Source organism: Psittacula echo (assembly GCF_963264785.1).
Source record: "Psittacula echo genome assembly, chromosome: 3".
Classification (NCBI taxonomy): Eukaryota; Metazoa; Chordata; class Aves; order Psittaciformes; family Psittacidae; genus Psittacula; species Psittacula echo.
In genome coordinates, this window is record NC_137736.1 from 47,676,582 (window position 1) to 47,703,377 (window position 26,796).

A 26,796-nucleotide genomic window follows, 5' to 3' on the forward strand; every position below is an offset into this window, starting at 1 on the left:
AAATGGGTGTTCCCTGTAATAAGCAGAAAACATCTCCCATGCACCTCTGTGCCTGGTTCCCATAATTGTTAGAATGGTGGGGTTCTTTAAACAGAAACTATTAGACTGCATTTTTGGAGGATTATAAAAGACAAAATATCAGCAAATATCTCAACAACGTTGTGGGGGTTTCCCCTGTAAAAACATCCACATTTCCATTTTTCTTCCCCTCCCCCCAATACATTATGTTAATTCTTTCTTACTTAAATTACATTAAATATTAGTAAGAACACCTGACAGCAGTAGGTTCTGAGGACAGGCACTGTAGCCATAGAGCAGAAAGCCTATGATTAATGCCATATAAAGAAGAGGGGGAGGGCACTAAGAAGGAAGACAAACATCCCCAGATCCCACCGGCCTTATTTTCTGAATATGCCTGAAGCCAATTACAGGGCTATTTTCCAGTAAAATTCTCCTCACAGCATAAATATACCTGGAAATACTCTGAAACAGTAAAAGCCAACAAAAGCATTAAAGAAAACCCAAAAATTCTCAGGTTTAATTCATACATTACTATAAAATGAGCCCCAAAACATATTCTGATAATAATATAATAACTGTCACTTACATGATAAGGTAAGGAAGTACAAAGTAAAAATAAGAGGGTTTTTCCATACTTCTTTGGAAAATGAAATTACTAATACCAAAGTCACACAAATTGACTAATAAGTCTTTAACAAGTTTCTTAAATATACCTTCTTACTTGAAATTAAATGCCCTCTTCTTCCTCTTTGCAAAAGACCTACTCCTGGTGCTAGATCTGCATGAAAACTGTACTTTCACCACCTCACCCCATTCACCTGCAAGACCAAGGCCCCAGTGTGGCTTAAAATGAAGTAGTACTACAGTACTGGTAACATTTTTTATTTTACAGATCTGGTAAACAATGCAAGTAAGAGAGGGAAAACATCCTTGAAATATCATAATTTTCGTTCATAATCACCTGTATAATGTGAATTTATATCAGTCATTACGAGATGACCTGATAGCTATCAGGAAAGCAGGAGAAGAGGTTGGTACCCTCAAGCAGTACCCAGGTAGAAGTATATTTCAGCTCAATTCCAATGTAACTTTTTTCTGCTTGATAAATAAAGAGCTCCTGAAGAACATAATTCCTGTAAGCAAAACTTCAAAAAAGCAGGAATACCCTGTATCTGTTTAGTTTATTGTCAGAAGTATTACTCACCTATGGTGCGCTAGTCAAATCACTAACCCACAGGTGGGGAATACCACAAGTTCGGCTTGCGGTCTATCCCTGTCACTGGAAACAGGATGACACAAGCCTTCGTGGCTGCTGACTGAGCTCCTCCTCACACTTAAGGAGGGTTGCGTCTCCCTAACACTGTTGGGGACCGCTTCTGGGCCCCTGATGGCATAAGACCCTCTTACTTCAAACCTAAATGCATTTTCTCTCAAGAACACGCATGTAAACACTGCAACATCATTTCACCTACAGCATTTCTGCCACTTAACACTTAAAGAAAAGTACCAGTGTTAAGCAGGAACTGGACGCACCACATGTCCTTTACAGCTCTGGGAACACAGCTGTCTGTGTGTGAGATTCGCGGGCCCTGCTGAAGAAAGCCGTGCCATCACCGACCCTGCCCGCACACCGCGCTCCGCACAGGCTGCCCTGAACCGCGCGCCGCGGCACGGACATCAACACCCGGGAGGAGGCAAGGAACGCGGCTGCACAACACCAGCAGCACGGGCAGCCCGTCTGGCAAGACAGCGGGCACGAAGCAGCACCGCCGACGCGCTGAGACAACGTGCCAAGCTCCCGCAGCGCTCTGCTGCGAGCCCGCACCCACCGCCGCGGACAGAGCCCCGCAGAGGCACAGGGGCACCGCGCAGCCCCTAACTTTCGAGCAGAGGCAGCGCCTCTCCCGCAGGGCTGAGGGAGCGGGTCCGCTCCCGTCCCCCCGCCCCCGCACCCCGCAAGTTCGGGTCGAGCCGGTCGCTCCCCGACCCACCTGGTGCAGCGTGTCCGGGGGCAGCTGAGAGGCCCGGAACAGCTCGCCCACACTGCTGCCCCCGGCGGCCGCCTCGGGGGGCGGGCAGCACCGCGAGAAGAGCTCGGAGTAGCGCTGCTGCTCGCTCTCGCTCAGCGGCAGGAGCAGACCCCCAGTGCTAGCGGTGGTGGTGGCGGTGGCAGCGGCGGCGGCAGGCCCCCCCGCTGGCCCCTGCTCCATGGCGGGGTGGTGCACGCAGAGCCGCGCGGCGGGGCAGCGGGGGGAACGGGGCGGGAGGTGTGGCGGGAGGGAGGCGGTGCCGCGCTGCGGCGGGGAAGGTGGAGCCCCCGCCCCCCGCCGGTGAGCGCCTCGCAGTGCTCCAACTCCGCTGTGCTCCAACCCCCGCCACCGGCCCCGCCTCGACCCGCCGCTCCGCTCCGCCCCGCCCCGCACCCGGCGGCCCTGCCTGCGGACCCCGGCGGCATGGCTCCTCTGCGGACAGCTCGGCCCTCGCCCGGCGCCTTTTTATCCCCTTTCTTTTGTGTTAGCTGGTTGCGTTCCGGGGAGACCTTGGAGCAGCTTCCAGTACCTAAAGGGGCCTACAAGAAATCTGGAGAGGGTCTTCTTACAAGGGCATGAAGGAATAGAACAAGAGGGCATGGCTTTAAACTGAAAGAGGGGAGATTTAGATTAGACATTAGGAAGAAGCTCTTCACTGTGTCATGAGGCACTGCACAGACACTGGCACAGGTTGCCCAGAGTAGCTGTGGCTGCCCTATCCGTGGCAGTGTTCAAGGCCAGGTTGAACGGGGCTTGGAGCAAGCTGGTCTAGTGGGAGGTGTCCCTGCCCATGGCAGGGAGTTGGAGCTGGATGATTTTTAGGGTCCTTTCCAACCCAAACCAGTCTGTGATTCTGTGATTAATCTTAAATGTGTCCTGTGTTTGGCACCAGGATGCGCCCACAGGAGTCCTGCGCCACCACCACTGCCACCAAGCAGGTGCAGAGGCATTGGAACCCCTGATGCAGCCGGGTGGCCCATCTCACCTGTCCCATGCCACCACTGCGCAGTGCTCATCTTTGCCATACCTCTCCTAGCCCTCAAGGGATTCCCACCCCACTGCAGTGCCCATGCTTGTGGAGCTTGGCAGCACCCGGTTTTCCTTCCTGACATGATGGGAATGTTTCCAAAAGTACTGCCTGCTGCTGAAAGTACAGCAGTGGCACTGCAATACGCATCATACCTGAATTGAGGCCCAATAGCTCAGCCATGGCAGTTACCAGAGAAGCGTCTCACCATGTTCTCTACAGTTTGTGCTTTGACGTTAAGAGCAGAGAGGCCCTTGTTATGGAGGCAAGACTCCAACACTCCTCTGCCAGCAGTGACGCTGCAAATGCTCTCCTTGGAGGATGAACACCACCTTGGAAGTTAGGCAGGTCATCACCCAGGGTGGGAGGTGGGGCTGGGTACATCCCAGTGAAGAGGATGTTTGTGGCTCTCATGCTGGTTTTCACAGCTTTTCGTCCAGGAAGTTCTTTGTGGCATTTCAAGGAGTAAGGTAATTTTCCATGAATCCTCTTAAGAAGGCTCTGCAGAGCAGAGTTCTTCCCCCTGGAGAGTCCTAAGATGTTGGATGTTGCTGGCCTTTTTCTGTCAGGTACAGGATACTGGTCAGAGGAAATGGTACCAGCCATGGGGTGACAGTGTCAGGCTTTGCCTAACTATTGCCTTATTTAACTGTATGACCCTTATGATAACAGAATAATATTTCCAAGCTAGCTTTTGGCAGAACAGCTGGCCTAGAGCTCATCCTGAACAAGAGAGATGTTACGCTGACAAGCAAAGGAAAATACTGTCAGCAATTTGTACTAACTGTGCATTTTCCTGTGTCTGAAGATTGTCATTGATAACTGACCAGCTCAATACTTGTGATGTTCATGTCTCATCACAAAAAATCCCTGCTCCAACACCCCATAAGACACTGTTTGACCTTTGCTGATGTTTCAGGCTCAGCTTTTTAAGTTTCTAAGGTGGACCAAGGCAGGAAGATAGGGGAAACACCCACTGTCCCAGAACACAATAGCCTGTCCTACCAGCCACACCTCTTACTGCTAACACTGCAGCTTTTTTTTATCTTTAGACAATTTTCTCTTCTGGCTTGACCTGTAAAACTTGCATTCCTCTCTTGATACATCCCATTCTCATCAGAAACAACACAGTAGCTGTGTTCAAAAACAGTCCACCCCACTATTGTAAACTCCGATCTGTCATCTCCAATACACTAAAGAACTGAACCCCCCATAAGCTGAGGGAGACAGCAGGACCCTTATTTCTGCAAAAGAAATGTGAGCTTACAGGTGTAATAGGTGTGAGCTGAACACCCCGTGGGCATGAGCACCCCTTTGGGGAATACAGGGGGATGCTCAGGTGCCTGCAACCTCTGCAGCCAACCCCACTCGTCTACTCTGCTGAGTCCAACACTTAAGGGGAGCTTCAGCCCGCCCTGGGTGCCAGAGCCACTTTCTGTATGGTTCAGTGCACCTTATGCAATGGCACTGATGGTCCTCACATGCTTTAAAGTTCTTGTTAGGATGCCTTGGATGAGACTGAGAGGCATTTTGTGATAACAGAAGCCATACAATTATCGTAGGAAGAGAGATTCAACTTTCCTGTTGACAGGGAAGTTGTGATGTCATTACAGGTTATAAACCTTCGCTATAACTAAGAAATGCTATGTACCAGTAAATCAAAACAATTCAAGTGTTTATTGTTTGCTGGAAAAAAAATAAAGCCAGTAACGTAAACTGGATTGAAATTTGACTTATCAAACTATGGTTTAGATCTGTGTGTGGTCCTCCTTTCCTGCTTCCCTCCCCACCCGACTAGTGATGCAATGACTTGCTCCAAACGCAGCCAGCAGCAGTCCTGCAAACAATTGTATGTTTGCGTGTGGGAGGGAGACCGAAGTCATAGTAAAAAGTACTACTTCCAAAGAAGTGCTAGTAGGAATAGGAGTAATGTGTATGACAGGTATATCCAAAATTATCAGTGTAAATTGTCATATATAATATGACATAGAATACATAATCCCCAGTAAAAAATCCCTCCCAGTATTTTAGTATGTAGGGGATCCTGGGAACTATTTTTATTTAAGCAGTATAACCAAAGACTGGTCACTCAAATCTGTATGTTACTTCATTAGTCTTATGGTTTAGATCATGTCAAATTTGCCCTGGTCCAAAAGGCATGAGATCTGGCTGGCAGCTGCTGCCCATTGACAGTGAAAATGCCCCACATATCACCAAGTGAGGCTTTGGAAATGAATCCAAATGGTTGGTTGAAAATCTGTGATTTAGCTTTTCCCAAATCAATTTGAATTAATCTCACCTGTTTTTCCTAATACCAACTCTTTTTATTTACTCTCTGCAAAATGAAAGGAGATTTTGATGACAAGCAACTGGTGGGGCAGGTTTCCCAGCCATGGCATCAGGCCTGCTTGGAGTATAATAGGCAAGCTTGTAGTTTCATATATTGATTCAGCATGTGAATACTGTTATTATTATTGGCCTTGTTGCTTGCATGAAGATATTCCATGTCTAAGAAAAACAGGAAAAATTGTTAATTAACTGTAAAATTTGATTTCCTGTTTTCCAGCTTGTTACTACCTCTAATGCATGAAAAACCCCTACGAAACAGGAACTGTTTCCAGCTCTGACCAATTCATGGTTTTCAAAATTAGATGGCATCATAGGTGAAAGCTGCCTTCTCTGAGCAGATTGTGGAGGATGCAGCTCCTGATAGTTTTTTCTGTAAGCAGCTAAGTACATAATAGAGAATAGAAGCTGGTGTCATAAAATATTTGACAACTCTATATTTATTTTTCGGGTGGGGAGGCAAGCAGGACCACACACAAATCTAAACCATACTTTCAGAAGTCAAATTTCAGTTCAGTTTACATAACTGACATTATTTTTTCTAGCAAACAATAATTACTTGAATTGCTTTGATTTACAGGAATGTACAGTTTCTTAGTTCTGGGGAAGTTTTGTAACTTATAATGATATCAGACGTAACTGTGTTTAGAAGAGTCTTTTTACAAAGTCCTTTTACAAAGATTTATAGATGTAGTGTGAGCTTTAGTGGCATAAGGCTAAGCCCCTGCACGCATCTGTGTAAAGGCAAGGCCAGTAATAGTATATTGCTTTTTAGGTAACTTTCCAGGAACGTACAGCCTCATTCACATTAATTTCCATCAAAGCCCCTGGCAATTTATTTCTTTTTAAATAATGGCTCCACATGACATAAATAAAATAAAATAAAATAAAATAAAATAAAATAAAATAAAATAAAATAAAATTAGATGCATATTTATTTTTTGTTTTAATTTCAAAAGATTATCCACTTTTATATGCCATAGATGCAGAAGGTCACTCAACAAACCAAGCATTAGAGTGTGGTTTCTCTATCATTTATACTTTAACTTAAGAAATTCACAAAGCTTTCAGCAACTAACCAGATACCCAGTTCCAACCAGAATACACCCAGCTTTACCGTATTGCAGGGCAATGGTTTGTAAAGGTCGTATTGTCAGCACACTCGAAAACCTGAACCCAGAAATGCTGCCGGGGGCCAATTTACATGATCTTGGAAGTCACATACAGAAAAAACCAAAACCAAAAACTAACTAACTAAATAAACAAATAAATAAAAAGACAGACCTATTGTCTTCTCCCTTAGACACAAGATAAAAGATCTTGCAATATATTTTGGAAGTTAACTGTATTCTTGTGGAAAAGGAGGGGAATGCATGTTAGGAAGAAGGGGCTATTACAACAGCATAGATTTAATTAATTAAAGAAAATTTCATAGTGCTTGGTGTGGTGGGTAATGTTCCATCACTTGTTTCTTTGACAAACTGTTACTGGGAACCACACTCTTAAGTGAAAAATTATCACAGAAAGGCAGAGACATTAATCATTGCAGTGAAGCCATTAATGCAAAGCAGAGTGCGTATTTTCCATTTGAAGAAATTGCAATTAAGTGAAAAATCACTGCACATTCACTCTTTCATATGTCCTTCGGCTAATTTGCATCTTTCTTAAAATTTTTGCCTTCAGACTTGGAAAACGGTTCTAAGAAGCGTTCTGTTGTGAGATAACCTGATGACCAAAAAGGGCTTTCAATGCTGCTACTACAGTCTCATGCTTCACATGCAGTTTTGACCTAAGTAAGTTCCCTTTAAGGCAAATACTATGCTCTTATGCTATTTTCCTAGTTACATTTTAACACAGCAAATGGTCCACCTTGTCCTCTAGCTAATTCATGAACTCTGTATAAACCACAAACAAATCAGCTGCAGTACTATACAGCTTCTGCTGTTAGCAGACAGTGGAGATACACCAGCAATAAATTCTATTTATTACTGATTTTCCCAGACCAAACATGTTACACCAATGTCACTGCAATTGCGTAAAGTATCCAGACAGGCATTTTCTGCAGGAACGTGCACTGTGCCATAAACCTTGTAACGTGCACTTGACAAATAATTAAGCATCAGTTTTGGAAGGGCTGTACTTTCACTGCATTGCTTGTTATGCAAAAGCAGCTGTAACTGCAGCCTGGCCTGCACTGTGGTAGCAATCTCCAACTCGCAGATGTCACATGCAAGGATGAAGAAACACATAGATGGCCCATATCTTTCAGCAGGCAGAGCTGCATCTCCCTCATCTGCAGCACCACACCATGACCTCTCTATCTCTTCATAACCTCTCTCACAACGTGGGGTTTGTCTGGAGCTGGGCAGGGTGGTGGAACAAGCGCTCAGGTAGCAGGGATAGGCTGGGTTGCATAGTCACTATACTACTGTGGCATAGTGGCTTTCCTTTCTCCCACCCCTCCAAGCTCCCAACAGATACTTCAGATACCGCTTTTAAAGAAAAGGAACCTCACAGAGGTTTTTTCAAATGAACACAACCTGGGTGGTGTTCATTTGAATCAGGCATTGTTTATCAGCAGCACAGAAGAAGGTCTTCGTGTTTTCTAGGAAAGATGTCCTATAGCAGGAACTGCCCCTGACCATCAGAGCCCCTGAAGCCAAATAGGAGACTGCACAGGTAAAATAGACCACAGCTGGGCTCTCAATGTTATGTTATTGAGGCAACATCATATTAATTATTATATAAAATCTTGTTATTTTAGTCACATATGTTTTCATTGCCACTACTGACTAGCAAAGACTAAATATTGTTAGAATAGGGTTTGCTTTGTCATTTACATATGTTCTTCATTTTTCCCTCCACTGTAAGAATTCCAGGCAATTGACAGCTGACATATTATTATTCAGTATAGAGATTAGATATTAAGTCTCATCATAGTGGAGAAAGAAGGTGCATATAAGGAGGGTAAATTACAGTCTTGTGATTGAGAAGTTTATCTTAGCAAGACTCAGAAAAATTTGGTACTGCTGTTACCTTTGCTACATTTGCCATGCAAGTCTGCAGACCCTTTGTTAGTAGTACAGAGAAAATGTCTTCTAATCATTCAGCAGACTTTTGAGATACATGCAATCTCTTGTGAGATACAGGCAATTGCTGGCATTCAGATTCTCTCGAAGGATGATGGGGAGCAAATAAAGTCAGTGTAGGACTAGCAATCAGGAGATTATTCCTGGCTGACTTTGGACCCACTTCAGGTGTGATGATGGTGACTAATAGGAAATAAGCTAGTGAAATGCAGGATTTGATTACATGGTTCAGAAGGTACTTCAGTTTTCTGTACAGACAACAAGACTCCACAATACAGCTGAGTTCAGAGATCCCATGCAGGAGCCAGACCCACCACACTGCAAATCAGAGTGGTACAGCTGCCCATGCCTAAGCTGGCAAGTTCAGGGGAAGGCTAGTGGCTGAACTACCCTTCTTGAGTTCAAGCTACCCATCTGTGAATGGCACTTGGCTAGGTTGTGGTGAGATACCAGCTCTTTGGTGTTAGCTTCAGGATTTCTAGTGTTGCTCAGCGAAGTGTCACACAGATGTGCATCAGGAGTACATTGCACATGACAGAAGCTTCCCATGGAGGAGCATGGGAACACAACACCTGCAAGGAAAGCTCTAGATGTAAGAATGGTCAGTGGCACAGTAAAAAGGAGAGATCAGGTTTTAGATACATCTTTTAAATAAAAGAAGAAAAGAGCATCTCCCAGGCTGCACCTGCCCTATTTCATCTCCCTCCCTTGAGGGATCCTACTCTTCCCTGCCCTGGCTTTGCATGACATGGGACCTTTCCTATCATCCCTCTCTCATCCTCCTTGCCAGTGATTTACGACTGTGTTCCGTATCTTTTCATGCTGGACCTTCCCCCACAAGGTACCTTTCCCTTCTCTTCCTTATCTTTGCAAATGCTAGAGGACTTTCTTCACTTCTGTCAGAGGATACAGTCCTTTAGATCAGAAAAACCTGCTTCTGTCCCCAAGTGCATCATTTGGAATCTATGGCTGATGCCACTCTTGAATATTCAGTTCTAAACTGCAGCAATTTTGTAACACTGGAGACCAGCTGAGGCAGGCAGACAGGCAGGCAGGCAAAGAGATGAAGAAAAGGAGAGAAAGAAAGAGAAAGAGAGAAGGAGAGAAAGAGAGAAAGAAAAAAAGAAAGTGTTTCAGAGCTCTGCCTTTCCCCCAGGTTAGGCGTCCATGAAATGGTTGTGAGTGGGAAGCTGCCTAGATGCAACCATTCTCCTGTCCCCTGTCTTGGTCAGAGCATAGCACTGAAGAGCTCATGTCTGCGTGCATGGGTCTGCCTGGAGGTATCGCATGTTTCCCCTTGTCACGCAGCACTACTGAACAAAGGAATAGATGCAGCCCTTCCTGTTTACTCCTCTGGGAGTGGTACATCAACAGCTCCTGGCCCTAATATTAGAAAAACAGTTAGGGTTGGGCCACAGGATGTGTAGCTACTCTTGTGCTTGGTCAGTTGGATGTTTTTCAAGTATTTCCTACAGCACCGCTCCAATGCTGCTCATAACTGATATTGCAGTCCCCCTGTTTGGGTGCAAGAACACTGGAGTGAAACTCAGGATTAGCCTGTCCTAAAAATGCACAGCTAGAGACAAAAGGTTTTACATAAGATTGCCATTCTAAATTAAAACTCCTAGGGATGACTGGTGGTTTTGCTTTTGTACAAACTGATTAAACAGTGTCCATGTTGTGTAGCCTTGTGGAAGCAGTAGAGATCTGATGAAGCCACAGAAGAACCATTTCAAAGTAGGATGGCTCAAAAGCGAAGCGCTCACTATTAGGTTCCCTGTGTTCATAGCAAATTTTTGAACAGTTGTATTTTTGAACACTGTTGTACTTTCCACATAGTTTAATAATATACATTTGTCAAGGCTTACCTTCTCTAAAATTATGGATAGCTTAAGGGAGGAACATTCCCAGTGTATTGATTATAATTTTACGAGCATATTTACTTGCAATGTAATTGATGGGCGGATGAAATTGCCAAGCCATTATCCATCATATTTGAGAAGCTGTGGCAGTCTGGTGAAGTTCCCACTGACTGGAAAAAGGGAAGCATAGCCCACATTTTTACAAAGGGAAAAAAGAAAGATCCAGGGAACTACAGGCCAGTCAGTCTCACCTCGCTGATCAGCAAGACCATGGAGCAGATTATCCTGGAAACTCTGTAAGGCACATGGATAATAAGGAGGTGATTGGTGACAGCCAACATGGCTTCACTAAGGGCAAATCGTGCCTGACAAATTTGGTGGCCTTTTATGACAGGGTGACAGTGTTGGTGGATAAGGGAAGTGCAACTGATAACATTGACTTGGACTTGCGCAAAGCATTTGACACTGTCCCGCAAGGCGTCCTTGTCTCTAAACTGGAAAGACATTGAATTGAATGGATAGATTACACAGAGGGTAAGGAACTGGGTGGATGATTGCACTCAAAGAGTTGTGGTCAATGGCTCAATATCCAAGTGGAGAACAGTGACGACTGGTGTTACTCAGGGATCGGTATTGGGACCAGCACTGTTTAACGTCTTTGCCAGCAACAGTGGGATTGAGTGCACCCTCAGTTTGCTAACGACATCAAGCTATACACTGCGGTTGACACACTGGAAGGACCTTGGCAGGCTCAAGAGGTGAGACTGTGCAAACCTCATGAAGTTCAACAAGACTAAGTGCAAGGTCCTGGACTTGGGCTGGGGCAACCCCAAGCACAAAAACAGGCTGGGCAGAGACTGGGCTGAGAGCAGTCCTGAGGAGAAGGACTTGGGGGTGTTGGTTGATGGGAAGTTCAACACGCGCCAACAATGTGCACTTGCAGCCCAGAAAGCCAACCGAATCCTGGGGGCTGATCAAAAGGAGCTTGACCAGCAGGTACAGGGAGGTGATTCTCCCCCTCTGCTCTCCTGAGACCCTACTTGCAGTACTGCGCCCTGCTCTGGGGCCCCAAACACAAATGGGAGGTGAACCTGTTGGAGCGAGTCCAGAGGAGGCCACAAAGATGATCAGAGATCTGGAGCACATCTGCTATGGTAACAGGCTAAGAGAGTTGGGACTGTTCAGCCTGGAGAAGAGAAGGTTCTGGGGAGACCTTACAGCAGCCTTCCAATACCTAAAGAGACCTACAAAAAATCTGGAGGACTTTTTCTAAGAGCAGGTAGCGATAGGACAATGGAAAATAGTTTTAAACTGAAAGAGAGTAGATTTAGATTAGACATTAGGAAGAAATTCTTCATTGTGACTGTGGTGAGGCCCTTGCACAGGTTGCCCAGAGAAGCTGTGGCTGCCCCATCCCTGGCAGTTGGATGGGGCTTTGAGCAACCTGGTCTAGTGGGAGGTGTTCCTGCCCATGGTAGGGCGATTGGAGTTGGATGATCTTTAAGGTCTCTTCTCTCCCAAACCCACTATGTGGTTTTGTGTGTCTGTGATTTGAAGGAGTAAGAATTGCTTAGAGAGATCCTCGAATTTGTTTTGGTTTGGTTACTAATTTATTTTTCTTTTGATCATTTAAGGTAAACAAGATACATTTGTAATAACTCCATATCCCAATGCAAGTACAGAAGAATGTATTCATTTCTAGAAAAGCTTGTGCTATCAATGTAATATTTATTATCTTGCAATATTGGGATAAAACAATATGAAAAATTTTATAAGTTATGAAGATTTACAGTCAAAACCAGAGAATGGCTGTAATGAGTTTTGGGGTGAATTTTACTGTGCTTTGTAGCATAACTGAGTCTTTATTGTGCCAACTTTTGCTGTGTAAATACAGACAGGTAATCCCATACCTTGAGGGCCAGATCTCTTTGTACTTGCTTCACTTTAAAATCCATTAAATAACACTGACTTTACACAGGGTTACACAATTGCAAAGTTAAGCGTGTGCAGGATAATGCCCTAAAAATTTACTGTAAGATAGATAGCACTTTAAAGATTTGCAGCAAACGAGCATGCCAGGTGAGGCCTGATCTCAAACATTAAAATATAATTTTTCATTTTAGTGAATTTTTATCAAAGCTTTAATGAAGGAGTGCATCCTGAGCAGGCGTATAAATGAAAGTTGTCATCTAAAAAGTCAAAAAACTTCCTCAGTCATAAGAAATGCCATGGAAAGAAAATTAAATGCAAAGATAAAAGAAAGTTAAAAAGAATAGCTGAGCAGGATGACTGGGTATGAGTTTTGCAAATTCCTTCAAGATTTAAAAAATGTGCAGGAATTTTAAAAATATGTAGGCATTTTTCAGTTTTCAGGCAAATAGATTTCTCCTAAGTTATCCTCATTAAGAACATTTCAGCAAGAGGAGCAAAGTTGCTGGAATTGCATAGTAATTTCGGAGATGCTTGAAATTCACAGTACAAAACCAGTCTCTCTGGGAAATGCAGTGAACAGATGTTCAGAGGCAATCTTCTGCTTGGAGTAGTTATAAATCAAAGCCATATGACAAACGATATAGCTGGTGATGTTCACAAGAAGGACAGATTCTCTTTTGTGGATTTTTTTCATGTCAGCTCTAGTAATTCTTGATGAGCTTATAGATTCAGTAAAATCCTAATATCTTATCCTGAGAGAACTCAGCAGAGTTATGTAAATGGAAAGTAATTTAGTTATCAGAATTCCTAATTAAAGAATAATAAAAAAAAAAATGAGTTTCTGAAATGAGGTTTTCCCACATTCCTCTCTTGTCTGGATATGCGAGTGCCCACAAGGAGTTGAAGGGACAGCACCGACTGCCCCCAGTGAGAGCACTATTTTGGTTTGTCTCTACCTTCACAATATGGGCAGAAAGCCTTAGTCAAAAAGGTTGTTCTTTTCCAAAGACTTGAAGACATTGGTGTCACCTTTTACTTGGTGAAGTCACTCAAGCCAGGCCACGGGGATCTCATAACATCATTACTGAAACTTTTTTTTTTATCCTTGGTACATCCATCTTTTTTTTTTCTCTTGCTTTCTTCAGTCCAGTGATTACTGAGGGAAAAGAATCAGCCTATTGATCCCTCTTTCCTTTCCCAAGATCTGCCCTATAAACTGGGTATTGCTCAAATTCAAGAAACGCTCTCTTGTAGCTTCTTCTGACCATCTGTGAAATTTAGCATCACATATAACAGAGAGAAAAAGCACTATAGCTGCTATAGCAGCTATTAGCCAAATATTGTGTTATAAGTTAAATTAAAACAGAAAAATCTTCACAGGAAGAAATTAGCATCCAGTTTGCAAGGCAGCTACATTAAACCAGATACCAATCTCAGCAGCACCAGAATTAATTAGGAGTAATTGCAATCTACTTCTGCACTGAAGATAGTAATCTATTTCTGATTCTGTATGGTCTTATCTTTATGTTTGAGCCTTTAAGATTATGATCACATTTTTAAATGTTGCTTTGGTTGATAACTGAAGACGGTATCTGAGGAAAGATGCCATTATATTAGGACAATTCTAGATAAAACATTGTATATAAAAATAGATATTGAGGTCTAAAAAATAAAGTGTCCCAAAATTAGCAAATGTCACAAGTAAGATAGCCTACACAATGTTATTTCTGTCCTGTTATGGAAACAAAGGCTGACAAATGAAATGTAAAAATTCATTATTTACTATTCAGCTATATTTGCTAAATAATGATGGAATGTAGCAGATCATAGAATCATAGAATAGTTAGGATTGGAAAGGACCTTAAGATCATCTAGTTCCAATCCCCTGCCATGGGCAGGGATACCTCACACTAAACCATGCCACCCAAGACTCTGTCCAACCTGGCCTTGAACACTGCCAGGGATGGAGCATTCACAACTTCCCTGGGCAACCCATTCCAGTGCCTCACCACCCTCTCAGTAAAGAACTTCCTCCTTATATCCAATCTACACTTCCCCTGTTTAAGTTTGAACCCGTTACCCCTTGTCCTGTCACTGCAGTCCCTGATGAATAGTCCCTCCCCAGCATCCTTGTAGGCCCCCTTCAGATACTGGAAGGCTGCTATGAGGTCTCCACGCAGCCTTCTCTTCTCCAGGCTGAACAGCCCCAACTTTCTCAGCCTATCTTCATACGGGAGGTGCTCCAGTCCCCTGATCATCCTCGTGGCCCTCCTCTGGACTTGTTCCAACAGTTCCATGTCCTTTTTATGTTGAGGACACCAGAACTGCACACCATACTCCAAGTGAGGTCTCACGAGAGCAGAGTAGAGGGGCAGGATCACTTCCTTCGACCTGCTGGTCACGCTCCTTTTGATGCAGCCCAGGATACGGTTGGCTTTCTGGGCTACGAGCGCACACTGAAGCCGGCTCATGTTAAGTTTCCCATTGACCAACACCCCCAAGTCCTTCTCTGCAGGGCTGCTCTGAATCTCTTCTCTGCCCAACCTGTAGCTGTGCCTGGGATTGCTCCGACCCAGGTGTAGGACCTTGCACTTGGCATGGTTAAACTTCACAAGGTTGGCATCAGCCCACCTCACAAGCGTGTCAAGGTCCCTCTGGATGGCATTCCTTCAGCATATCAACCGAACCACACAGCTTGGTGTCATCAGCAAACAGATTATCTGCTATGTAGTAGACTGTAAAAATATGCATAGACACAGAGATGCATTTCCTATATGATTAAATGATTATGAGAAAATACTTCACAATAAGGTTATAAAGAAGAGGTGAAAGTATAAATCATGGTAACTTGTCTTTTAAACCAGAACTTTTCTCCACAAGGTTGAAGGATGGAGTTGGCAAAGAGCAAAAACTTGCAGCACGCCTGCTCTCACAAGCCTCCAGAGTGCTGTAGTAAGTTCAGCAAGCTGCTCCTAAGTCGTCTGCTCTGGCTTCTAAGGACATGATAATTTTTTACCAATGTTTCTAAATATAGCTTACTTGTGCTTCCACAATGCTAAAATGCCATCAATAAAACAGAAAAATCATCTTTTCTTTTGCAACATCTGTGCAAATTTAAATAACTGTAGCCAGTGAAGTAAGAATAAGGCCCACAGTCGCTGCAGTGAATTCTATTCTGTAATTGAATCAGCCTATGTGGATCTTGGCTCTGAAATTAGATTAAATGCAAAGGCTGCTGTACTCGTGTATAGCTATGCTAACTGTATTGGTTTCCTCGTGATACAGATCAACATACTGTGGTAAGTGACAGTTGGTCTGTAATGAAATACCTTAGTAAAGAACATCATATGTTAAAGAAATGGGAATATAGATGGGCGAAAAAGCTCAGCTGTTCCACTTTTCAATACTGCTCAAGACATTAATTGCAGAAAATGAGGTACCTAAAAATATCTGGATATTGATTTCCTCACAGTGCTGATGTTATCAGTTATGCTCATTTCTCTCCAGTGTATGTTTGCCCAGTTTTGCTGGTCTTTTACTTCTGCCTTTTGACAGCAGAAGCTGAGGATGTTGCTGTCTCCTAGTATTAGTTGGTAAACAGATGCTTTTCAAAGCAACAGCTGCACTTCCACAAAAAACTTTAATTTTCTTTTACAATTTTACAGTGAGATAAAGCAGCTGGAATGCTTTGGAGATAAAGGAGCTCATGAATAATTCACTTGACACCTTTAACTGAAGTATGGCTGTCTTCATTAAATAAAAATGCCTCCTGTCAAGGGCAGTGAGAGGGTTTTGGGAGGAAGGCAAAGTTGTTTCCACTTGAGACCCCAGATAATGACAGTTGGTGGCAAGGTGGAAATCAATGTTGGTATCATTTTGCAACTTTTTTATCATTACCCTTTAAATCATTTCTCTATAAAAATCACTGGAAAATAATGCAAAGGTAAAAAACTTCAGCAGGTATGTAGGTTATAAATGCGTATGGCCAGCAAAAAAGACAGATTATGTGTGTTTACACAGATGGCTGAATTCACATTCTGCAGCGTATCAGGTGTTTTATCCATTTCTTAGCATGAGGCGGTGCTGGATGCCCTCCTGAGTGCGACTGAAGGGTGCCTGAGAGGGCCCTGTCAGTGGGCTGGCCTTCTGCCCAGAGCTGGCTCAGCAGGGCTGGTGCAGCTCCAGAGCTGTTTGTTGTCAGCACCTGCCTGAGTGGGGCTTTGTTAGGATCCAGCCAGATCCTTGGCATTCTTGTTCCCTGCAAGGCAGAGCATAAGCTGCCAGTGTTTGTTGCCCTTGTTGCTGTCTCACTGGCAGCACTGTAAGAGATGCCACTCTGGTTAACTGCTGCAGAGCAGGAGTGCCAATCCAGCTCTGGCAAGCACAGGATGAGAATGGAAGTGTACAATCTTTCTCTGGAGATGGAAGAAGGCTACAGGGATCTGAATTAAGAGTCTCCTGCTCTCCTCCAAAATACCTGCCTGCTCAGATGCAGAAATGGGTTTCAGCTGTCAAGCAAGTCAGCTCATACAGCACAAAAATTTTACTGCTGGTGGGTGTAAGGGAGCAGGCAAATTTAATATATTGCACAGATAGAAAAGCTGGGACAGAGCCCACAGTAAAGAATGGTCCTGAAGTGCCAGTGGAAGAGGCACAGCCCTTCAGCTGGGGTCCGCCAAAAGAGAGATCTGGAGGAAGCCATATCAAGGTATTTATGAAGAAATGAAAAAGTTCTAGGGAGCTGGCTGAGAAGTAACAGTGATTTACCTCCTTCCAACTGGGGAACCTGCAAATGAGTGTGGAGTAAAACAGGGTGAGATCCTGCGGGCTAGTTCTTCAGAGGAACTCCATGTGTGGACAATGACTACTACAGAATTATGAATGCCTTGCTAATGTTATATTATTCACCAGGAGAGTTGAATGTACTAATGAAGAAAAAAGCACTTTTATTCCATACATAGTTTGAGAATAATCCTCTGTCAATAGAGTCCCCTGGAGAGAGGATACAAAATTCTCACTAACAAATAGTTTCTGATTGCCAGTCAGCTCTGATGAATACATAGACAGCTTGACCACTAAAATTCCTGGGTAAAATAAAGTATGTTCCCATACTGCAGTCAGTATGTGACTGCAGCTTGCAGGGCAGTCTGCTACGAATTTCTGGGCAGGTGATTTGGGGAAAGATGTTGCAGCAGCTCGGTGTGGCCAGCTACAAACTTTTAGCTGGATTGTTAAATGGGCTTTGCAGCCTCTAGCGATCTCTGTGGCAACACTGTCTATAGTCTCTCTAGCTAGCCTCAATCTAGCTTCAGTATCTCTACTTAAGTTATAGGTTATGTCTTTGCTTTCAGGGCAGAGATGGCTTGAGCTATGTGACCTGACCATGCTCCCACAGCTGGTGAAGGAAAGGTGAATACTGTGACTATAGCACCACTAAAAATATCCCACTGAGTAGGCTTTCTCATTTCCACCCTTGATGTTGTGTATTGTGGTAGTCCAAGTAGCTGCAGCCTTCAATACAAAGCTACTGTATTGTAAAGAGTCTTAAAAGGGGCCTGTAAGAAAGATGGGGAGAGAGTTTTTAGCAGGGCCTGTTGCAACAGGACAAGGGGTAATGGTTTTAAACTAAAAAAGGGGAGATTCAGGCTGGATGTGAGGAAAAGGTTCTACAATGACAGTAGTAAAATGCCAGGACAGAGAGGTGGATGTGCCATCCCTGGAGACATTCAAGGCCAGGCTGGATGTGTTTCTGAGCAACCTGATCTCATTGAAGATGTCCTTGCTCATTGCAGGGGGGTTGAACCAGATGATCTTTGAAGGTCCCTTCCAACTCGAACTATTTTATGATTCTGTGATTCTATCTCAGCTAGATAGAAGAAGCATAGTTATTCACACTGGGCAGATTTTGGCCAGCTTTAATGATAGCTTTTCTACAGGCAGGCACTTCTTGATGACAGCGTATCACTTCTATTTTGAGTCAGCTCAAGTTTGGTGCACTGTGAAGAATTTTGCTCACAGTGATTCAGCTGCAGTCTTGTTAGCAGCTTTAGCATCGGCAGTGCTGCCATCAGAAACCTCAGGAGCAAGAATAACTGACATGATATTGAAAGTAATGCAAAGCTGTTGACAAATACAGCTCTTATTACCACTGACAGTGCTAAGTCAGGATGGAAAACTTCCAGCAGCTTCCTTGGTACAAGCACGAGTGCAAAGTCATTCCGTGGGTTTTCAAGACTGTCTGGTTGAAGCAGAGAACACTATGGGAGGCTGCTGAGTGATGCTGCCTGGCAATGTTCCCACACTAAAAATGCAGTGGAAGATAACTGCTATTTTTTGGGGATGAGTTTTCTTCTGCAGTTTTCTGTGGATTTTATGCTGTGCATATATAATGCTGAATGGGAAGTATAGCACCTCTTTTTTTCACTTAAGCTCAAAACTTCATTGGTCTGGTGCCTTTTTGTTGGTGAATGTTTCTGCTTCTAGCTATGTTTCTGTGAAGGTGTTTGATGGCCTTAGCATGCTATCAATTAGAATGTGTTAAATCCTGGGGAAGTCACATTTACACGTTCTTTTACCTCTCATTGAGAATGACTGAATTTATGGGACAAAAAAATAGCACCTATTAAATTTTCGAATCAGTGAAATTCTAGCCTTCCATTCTTCACACAGATTTTCTAACTTAACATTTTGAAAGCCACATTTCAAGGCAAAAATCAAATAGTATCTTCTTTTCAATACAGTGGAAAAGCCAAATTTCTCTTAAATTGTCTCCCAAGTGACTAATGGCCATACTTCTGGAACAGATGCAAGTGAGCAGCTTGTCTATTCTGAACACCCTTATCAGCACTTCCAGGGGGTTTGTAACGGATGACAAAAAGCTGTGGTACAGTAATTACTGTCATGACCGACTAGAATTCCTAGGCTTGTGTGATTTTTCATTTAAGAAATAGTTGCAGTGATTTAAGATGTTGCCAAACCTTCCTCCCCTCCCTGCCCAGCCCGAGTTATCTTTTCCAAACCTCTTACAAGTAATGTTTAAGTGTTCCTAAGCCAATATCTCATGAAATCTGGAAGCTCAGCATCAACTGTCTTTCACAGTAATTTGAGTTCTGTTACTAAACTAGTAGATTTCACATCAAACTGGCTGAAGGACCATTTTACTTTACTGCTTCAGCAGGGGAGAACATGGAAAATGTGGTTGCATTCACCTCTGGCAGAAGGACAAAAGCAAAGAGTGGGTCAATAACAATTTGTATCACTGCATTTATTTCTTTACTGAATGTGTATCTAAGACCTAAATGACAATTTTGCAAAACCAAAGGGAATAAATGCAGTTAAACTCTGCAGCTGATCACTGTTAGTTACTGCACCAACATTTTCTTGTGCTCTGTAATTTTAGTGACTACTAACTCTTTGGAAGCCACTTTAATAAACCTAATCAAATAAAGTAATTTGTAAGAGTCATCAAGAAAATACTAATCCCTTTGGATACATAGTCCTTCATTACTTGGATAGATGCATTTGCTGAAGACAGAGCTCCACTAGACTGATTCAAGCCAGGACAACAAATTCCATATTCCAGATGGCAAAATATTTTCCATCAAAGAAAAAAGAAAAAAGAAAAATTTTCATAGAATTAGAATGGTTTGGGTTGGAGGGGACCTTAAAGCTCATCCAGTCCCAACCCCTCTCCCATAGGCAGGGACACCTCCCACTGGATCAGGCTGCTCAAAGCCCCATCCAACCTGCCGTTGAACACCGCCAGGGGTGGGGCAGCCACAGCTCCTCTTGGCAACCTGTTCCGATGCCTCACCACAGTCACAGTAAAGAACTTCTTCCTTATATCTGATCTAAACCTACCCTCTTTCAGTTTAAAACCATTTCCTTTTGTCCTGTCACTACCTGCCCTTGTAAAAAGCCACTCTCCAGAGTGATAATTATTTACATTCAAATGATGTTCTTGAGGTAATGCACTGGAGAGAAACTGTGGCACGTAGTGCAAGGATTTCTGGGGCCATACCCCTAGATCCCCAATGCTCAAGTACGCTTAAATGTACTGCAAGCTTCTTTATAGTGAATGGTGGAAAAACTTTTTAGCCATTACAGTGTATAAAGCCATGTAACAGAAATACTAGTATTGGCCTGGATGGAAATGTGCATACAAAAGCACCGGAAGAAACAATGGAGCAAAGCAGCAAAACTGTATCACAGTGGAACAGCCATTCCTCTTCCTGTTATCTCAGCAATAAGACAGACTATAATCATAACAATATGTGAGATGAAGAAGCAAACAGAATGGGCAGCAACCTTGTTGAAGGATTATAAAGGATAAAATAAATAAGGTTGTAAGGCAAAAAGATTGCCCCATAATAACTGTTGACTCCTAAAGACTATAAAAACCTGTCCAAACCCTATTTTTTGCCTCCGGTGGAAAGAAACCCAAGATATATAATGAGGACTTGAAAACTATTTGTTGTGTTGCCATCCATATGACATAGAGGTGATCCTGGCAAAATTGCTTGGGTGTGCATACATCTTAGTGTTTGCGAGTGTGTGAACATCAGAGACTGAATCAACTTATTTAGCAGATTGTAAATTAAAATCACATTCTGCCTGTCTAAAATCTTGTATTGTCTTTTGTTGCACTAGCAACCGACATGGACTGTGTATCTCTTCTTTGTGTAATACTGTGTTATGGATATAAGTAATGGGTTTGTTGTTCCCTTGAGCAGAATGGCTCAGAAATTCTGATTCTGTTCTCACAACACTTCATTCAGTAATTTCAAATGTGGGTAATCGTAGACAAATGGAGGTTTTCCAATGTAAACAGCAAGATAAACTTACTTAATTGTTTTGAAAGTGAAGTCTGATAAATTTGTATGGAAATACATGGCATGATTGCTTATGCAGAGTAAGCATAACCTGGTAACCCTGTTGCTCCCTTGCAAATCAATATTCTGAATTGCTGTGACCAGTTCAGATGATTCTGTCATACAGCTGTGGATGGCAAAATGGCTGTACAAATAGCTGAGGACATGAATTCCTGTGATCTTCATGCTTTGCCTTCTTCTAGGTCAGACCACTTGAGTTAAAAATTTCTGTGCAACTAGAGATAACCATTCTTGGGCAAACAGGAATTCACAGGCAATATTCAGTAAAGTAATACACAGAAGAATCTGGTTAAAGGGGGTACAGCCACTTTGTGTCGCTAAGGGGTCCAGAATAGACAGAGATGACATTGTCACAGTAGTGATTCTGGTGATACTGATGAAAGCCATTATAGTCTATATTTAATATGAAGAGATTGCACTTGATTTAGCTCATGGGAAGGATAAATTACACATTTTTAAGCTTTTTTTTCATTTAATTTGTCTTCGCTTTGTCAAAACAAGGAGTTGCTTCACCTGCATATCCCTAAGTAAAAGAACACCCCTTAGCATCTAATTAAAGGTGCTGAAGGATAGAGAGTCCCTGGATGTACCTGAACCCCCTTGCCAGAACCACGGGGGTTACAAACCGTAACTGAGAACATCATGAGAAACTACATCTTTTAGCTATGGGAGCTGTGTTTCTTCCACATTCCTTTGCTTGTTCTTTCCACAGTTGATTCTTTTTTTTGGGAAGAAATTGACAATATTGGTGGAAATCAATGTGCACACACACACAAAACCCCAGATATTTCATATCTTTAAAAAATCTAAAAATATATCCAATTGCTCACTTCCACAGAACTCCGTAACACTTGCTGGTATAAGGCTTAGTCAGGTATATCTTCCCCCAGCTGCAGGCACAGATTTATTCTGAGTGCTTCTAGCCTTCACTTTCCCATGAAAAAATTAGTTTGCAGCATGCTGTAACCCCTAGGTGTATTTCAGCGTTATTCTATGCAATAAACCAAAGGTTAGTTGCTGTGCAGTGTATTCACTAACATTTGTGAAGAGTCTCCTCTGTTTCTTTGCTCTTAGCTCAGCAGCAAAAAAAAGAGTTTGGGGATTTTCTCTTTTAACACAAATTCTGTCTGCTAGTTAGGATTTCTTAAGTAGTCAGACGTGACTCTGAGCAGGGGTCTGGTCCAAGATCCATTGGAAATCTGTGCCTTATGCAGAAAGATTACCTAGTAGGCATTATCAAGGTCCTGCTGCATTCTAAACACAAAGAAATGGGAATCCTGAATAGTATTGCACCTTCCTGTATGGCATCAGCTCCCAAACCAGCTTGCTGCCCAGCACTTGCAAGCCTTTGGTGGCAGCAGCCGATTGCTTGCTTTCCTCTGAGACAGTAGCTGCTATAGCACTTCTTCAGGCTTCCTGCAAGCTGCTATCATCCCAGAAAAAAGGAGCAAGCTAATGGCTGAGAAAAAATGGCATTGTGGCATATTGCCACATGCTGCCCTAACCCACTTGGAACAGATCTTTACACAGGCTTAATTTTGTGTTGTTATATGAACACCACACTTAATGCCATTATTGGTTGCTCAGAGAAGTAATTCTCAAATATAATGCATTTTGAAGATTCTGTTCTATTAAAATAGAGGGGTTTCATGTTCATAGCATATTTTAAAAGTCCTTTTAAGAATGAATTACAAGTATGACCTGACACTTGAAATATGCATTTTAGTATTCTTCTATCCCTTCTTAAGAGGAGGGTTCTGTGCTTTTAATTTTAGCAACCTTTTTTTTTTTCTGCTATTAAGTTCCTATGTTATACTTATTTATATTGCACGTCAAAGGCTTTGTTGAATAAATGTGCCTGGCATTTGTGGCGACAGGTAGTGAAATTTATTGTCCTTCATTCTTGTAGGAGTTGAGTCCCAGTGAAACTGGGATTCTTCTGTGACCACTCTCTCTGACCACCATCTCACACATATATAAGCCTGAAGACACAACTACAGGAGAGGCTGTGGATGGCTCTACCAGTCCAAGTAAAGTCTAAGGTCAAAAATAGGCTGCACCTCTCTGGCGCCCTCCTTTTCCCTGTGGATGATTGTGAGAGTGTGCTATGCTTCCCCTTAACAACTTCTGTTAAACTCTTCCCTTCCCTCTTCGTGAGTATGGAGACTCATGGAGGGGAATGTTGCCACACTTCTGCCCTCCACCTCATCTCCTTGTGCTCCACGTTACCAGAAGGTTTCTCTTCTGAACTCTTCTGTAGGATCTGAGAATGTGCTAGGCCTTAATAAAACACATACAAGATCAACAATATACTGCCCCTAGATATTTCCATTGCGGAGCCAAGTAAGTGGGGAGGAGAGACTGATGAATGACTCTATGGTCACACATGGGAAAGAGGGAAAAGTATTTCCAAATGTTCTGTTAAAATCCGTAACATATTTTTAAAAATTCTCACATTTCAAGTCAAAATCCCCTAAGAGAGAATATCTGACCTTCACTATCATTAACTGAAAGAATATCTGACCTTCACTATCTTTAACTGTTTGTTTCCATACATGCCACTGCCAAAATGCTGAGTAGGCACTTGAGATTTACCTTTAATACGCCATTTTAGCTGACAAGATGCTTCCTGTGAATCTCAAAACTTTGTAATGAAATAGGTGCAATTTCACTGCAAATACTAAGCATAGGATATATTGCTACCTGAGCAAATGCCACTGAGGCATTATAGATGATAGGATATCAGCATACATAAGAGATATAAGCAAAGAGCACCTGAAAGTTTATCAAAAAGCTATATTCCTTCAAAAATAAAAAAGAAACAAACTAAATCATTTCTATAATAGCAAGTAGCACCATGCAACAGCAGTGGATCTGCAGAGTAAAGCAATTGGTTTTGAGGACCTTGATTTCATGCTAAATATATTAGTGTGTGTGTGGTTAATTATTTTATATTGTTTCTTGCCTTTTTCCGTATGTTTGACCCCCTCATTGGCAGATGGAACATATTTCTGATTTAGTTTGACTCGAAAAGAACCCAGTTCACGTGCTCTGTGACCAGTCTGCAGTGTAAACCAGTGCTCACCAAGTGGAGACAATTAGGTTTGCTTCAAAAGTTCACTTCTGGTCCAAACTAAAATGCTAATGTTAACCCCAGAAGACTTACAATCAGGGCTGTGGAGCAACTCCTTTGGGAGGTAAACTAAATTGAAAAAAAAAAAAATAATCTGAAAAGTTATCTAGCCCTTTTGTTCCTACTTGCTTGTTTCACCTGAGCACTGTTCTCCCATAAGCATTCACAAAGTCATTTTGTGTCTCTTTCAAATCCTCTTTCTATATTATCTCTCCTACCAGGCAGGTTGCAACCATGAGAACTGTTTGTTTAGCCCACCAATATTTGCCTCCTTGCAGAGTCTCATCTTCCTGGATCCAACTGTTTTATTCTCAAAATCTAAGAGTAAAACAGATCTTCAGGCCAATAACTGACATCTTCCTATGGTGTCTGTAGAGTGCTGACAGAATCAGTCACTGACCTGTGACTGCAGTAAGCAGATGTAATGGTACCACATAACTAATAACAAAACCATCCTGGCATTCAATATACTGAATCTGCGTCACTCTTCCAGAAAAGAAACCAGGTTATTCACACCCTCCTTAACTTCCCATGTGCATGGGTTTTTAAAGTCAGAGTAGCTAAAAATGACTTCTCACACAGAAATATATCATGGAGTCTGTACTTGTCCTAAGCTTCAGCAAAAAAGAAGGTCCTTCTTAAGAAAGAAGGCAGAGGTGTTATTTTAAGAGTACCTCCTTTACTGTTCCCCCAATGTACCTCACAGCAGAGGCTAAATGAAAACACAAAACAATAAAGCCAAATGTTAGCATTCCAGGCATGTGGCTAGAAATCTGAGCTAGGATTAGCAGTCAGCAGTTCTGATTCCTTAAATCACTTTGGCCAAGTTGCTTAGGCCCTGTTTACATTAGATTTCCAGCTGTATGGAGAAATAGTTCAAATATGAAAGCTTAGATTTCTATAAAGCCCCTAGTGTTAGGGATTTCCTCAGTTGATGGATGCTCAATCTCAGACACTTTTTAAAGAGGCTTTCTGCAGTATCTCAAATCACAAGATGCTTTTAAAATTCAGGTTTTATTTAATTTGATCCACTTGTGCTGCCTCTCAGCAAAGCAGCAGTTTTGTTAAAACCTTCTTTCTTTCAGAAACCTCTTTGAAGAATATTTTAAATGCATGTCAAATAAAGTCTCAGTGGTGTCCCATAATACTGGGTGTCCCTGTACTCATATTTAGCTCAGTTGTTTCCCACTGAAGTCCTAGTTATGTATCACATTTATACCAGTAACTAAGTAGAAATTTTAAAGCTTTCCTCTCATGCCAGCAAAGGAAAGCATGCGAATGAAGTTTTCACCTTCTTCCTCAGTTTCCTCATCTGCAGAAGACAGACAAGTGGCAGAGAGACACTACTATACTACCTGGCTGCTCAGAGAACTGAACACTCCAGATTAGCACTAAAAAGCTAATGCTCTTGATTTGCATGATCTGTGGTGCAATCTCACAACTGGTGCAAACTAATCTGCAATCAGATGAATGGAGCCGTCCCTGCTCTTGCCCTTTGCCATATGCTCCCCATCATGCCAGGTTTAAGACCAGGAAGACATGCAGTGAGTATGTTCAACTTGATCATCTGGCTGAAAACCTTCTCTGCTAAAAAAAAAATAAATCAACTAGGATGGGAACCTGATTCAGCTCCCCACTGACCACAGGAATGTTAGCACTGACACAAGGGCAGGGGGACTAGAGTGGCTAGCAAGAGGGAGGAGCAGGTCTTCTGCTGTTGGTAGCATTATGAACTTAGACTCGCTTACGCTGTTCATGAAAACATACTTGGAAATGCATTGCAAAATGGCATTAACAGCATGAGGAACTCCAAACTGGCCCACAGGGAATGTAAGACAGACTACTAATTGCAGAACATGTACAAGTACAGTTATGACATGACAGACCAGTGCTGCTATCTTTCTTTCCTCCCATTTCTGAACACATGGCTTTGCAGCCTCAGCTGCAGACACCACCATGAGTAGCTAGCATATACAGCAGCTGGGTACTCCTAAGACACTTGGGTACCCACCAGTTTTAGAACTGACTGCAGAAACATAAGCAGGCACCAGCCTGGTCTCAGCAGATTTTCTATCCACCTGTTCCTTCTTCCCTTACATGATGTCCCTGACACACAGTGAATCCATAGTTAATTTGGCCCTAGCCTTTGCCTCCCAAAGGAAAAAGCTGTGCACCCATCTGACATAACACCTATCCATTACAATATACTCTGTGTAGTTCTCAGTATTCACACCACTTGGAAAGAAGCATATAAAATTCAAGATCTCTAGAGCTTCCAAAGACAGCTCCAGAGAGTGTTCTGCCATGATGACAGAGTAAATCAAACAAAACAAACAAAAATCTTCATTACCACAGAAACTGACCAGTGAGCTAAAACAGCCTGGCAGAGTTCCTGTCTCGGTGGATTCACCTCTGAGATCTCCAGAACCTTGAAGCTAATGCTGTTATTAATTGTTTCGAGTCTC

General features: G+C 42.7%; 1 protein-coding gene across 1 annotated transcript in view; it reads right to left on the minus strand.

Moving 5' to 3' along the window:
* The window catches only part of REPS2 (RALBP1 associated Eps domain containing 2), a gene marked incomplete at its 5' end in the record, with an annotated part of 98,655 nt that extends 96,424 nt beyond the window's left edge, over nucleotides 1–2,231 (minus strand). The window contains one exon of the mRNA XM_080612271.1: nucleotides 2,013–2,231. Coding sequence (XP_080468397.1) covers nucleotides 2,013–2,231 — 219 coding nt within the window. The remainder of the gene's footprint in view (nucleotides 1–2,012) is intronic.
* Between the last annotated feature and the right edge of the window lie 24,565 nt (nucleotides 2,232–26,796).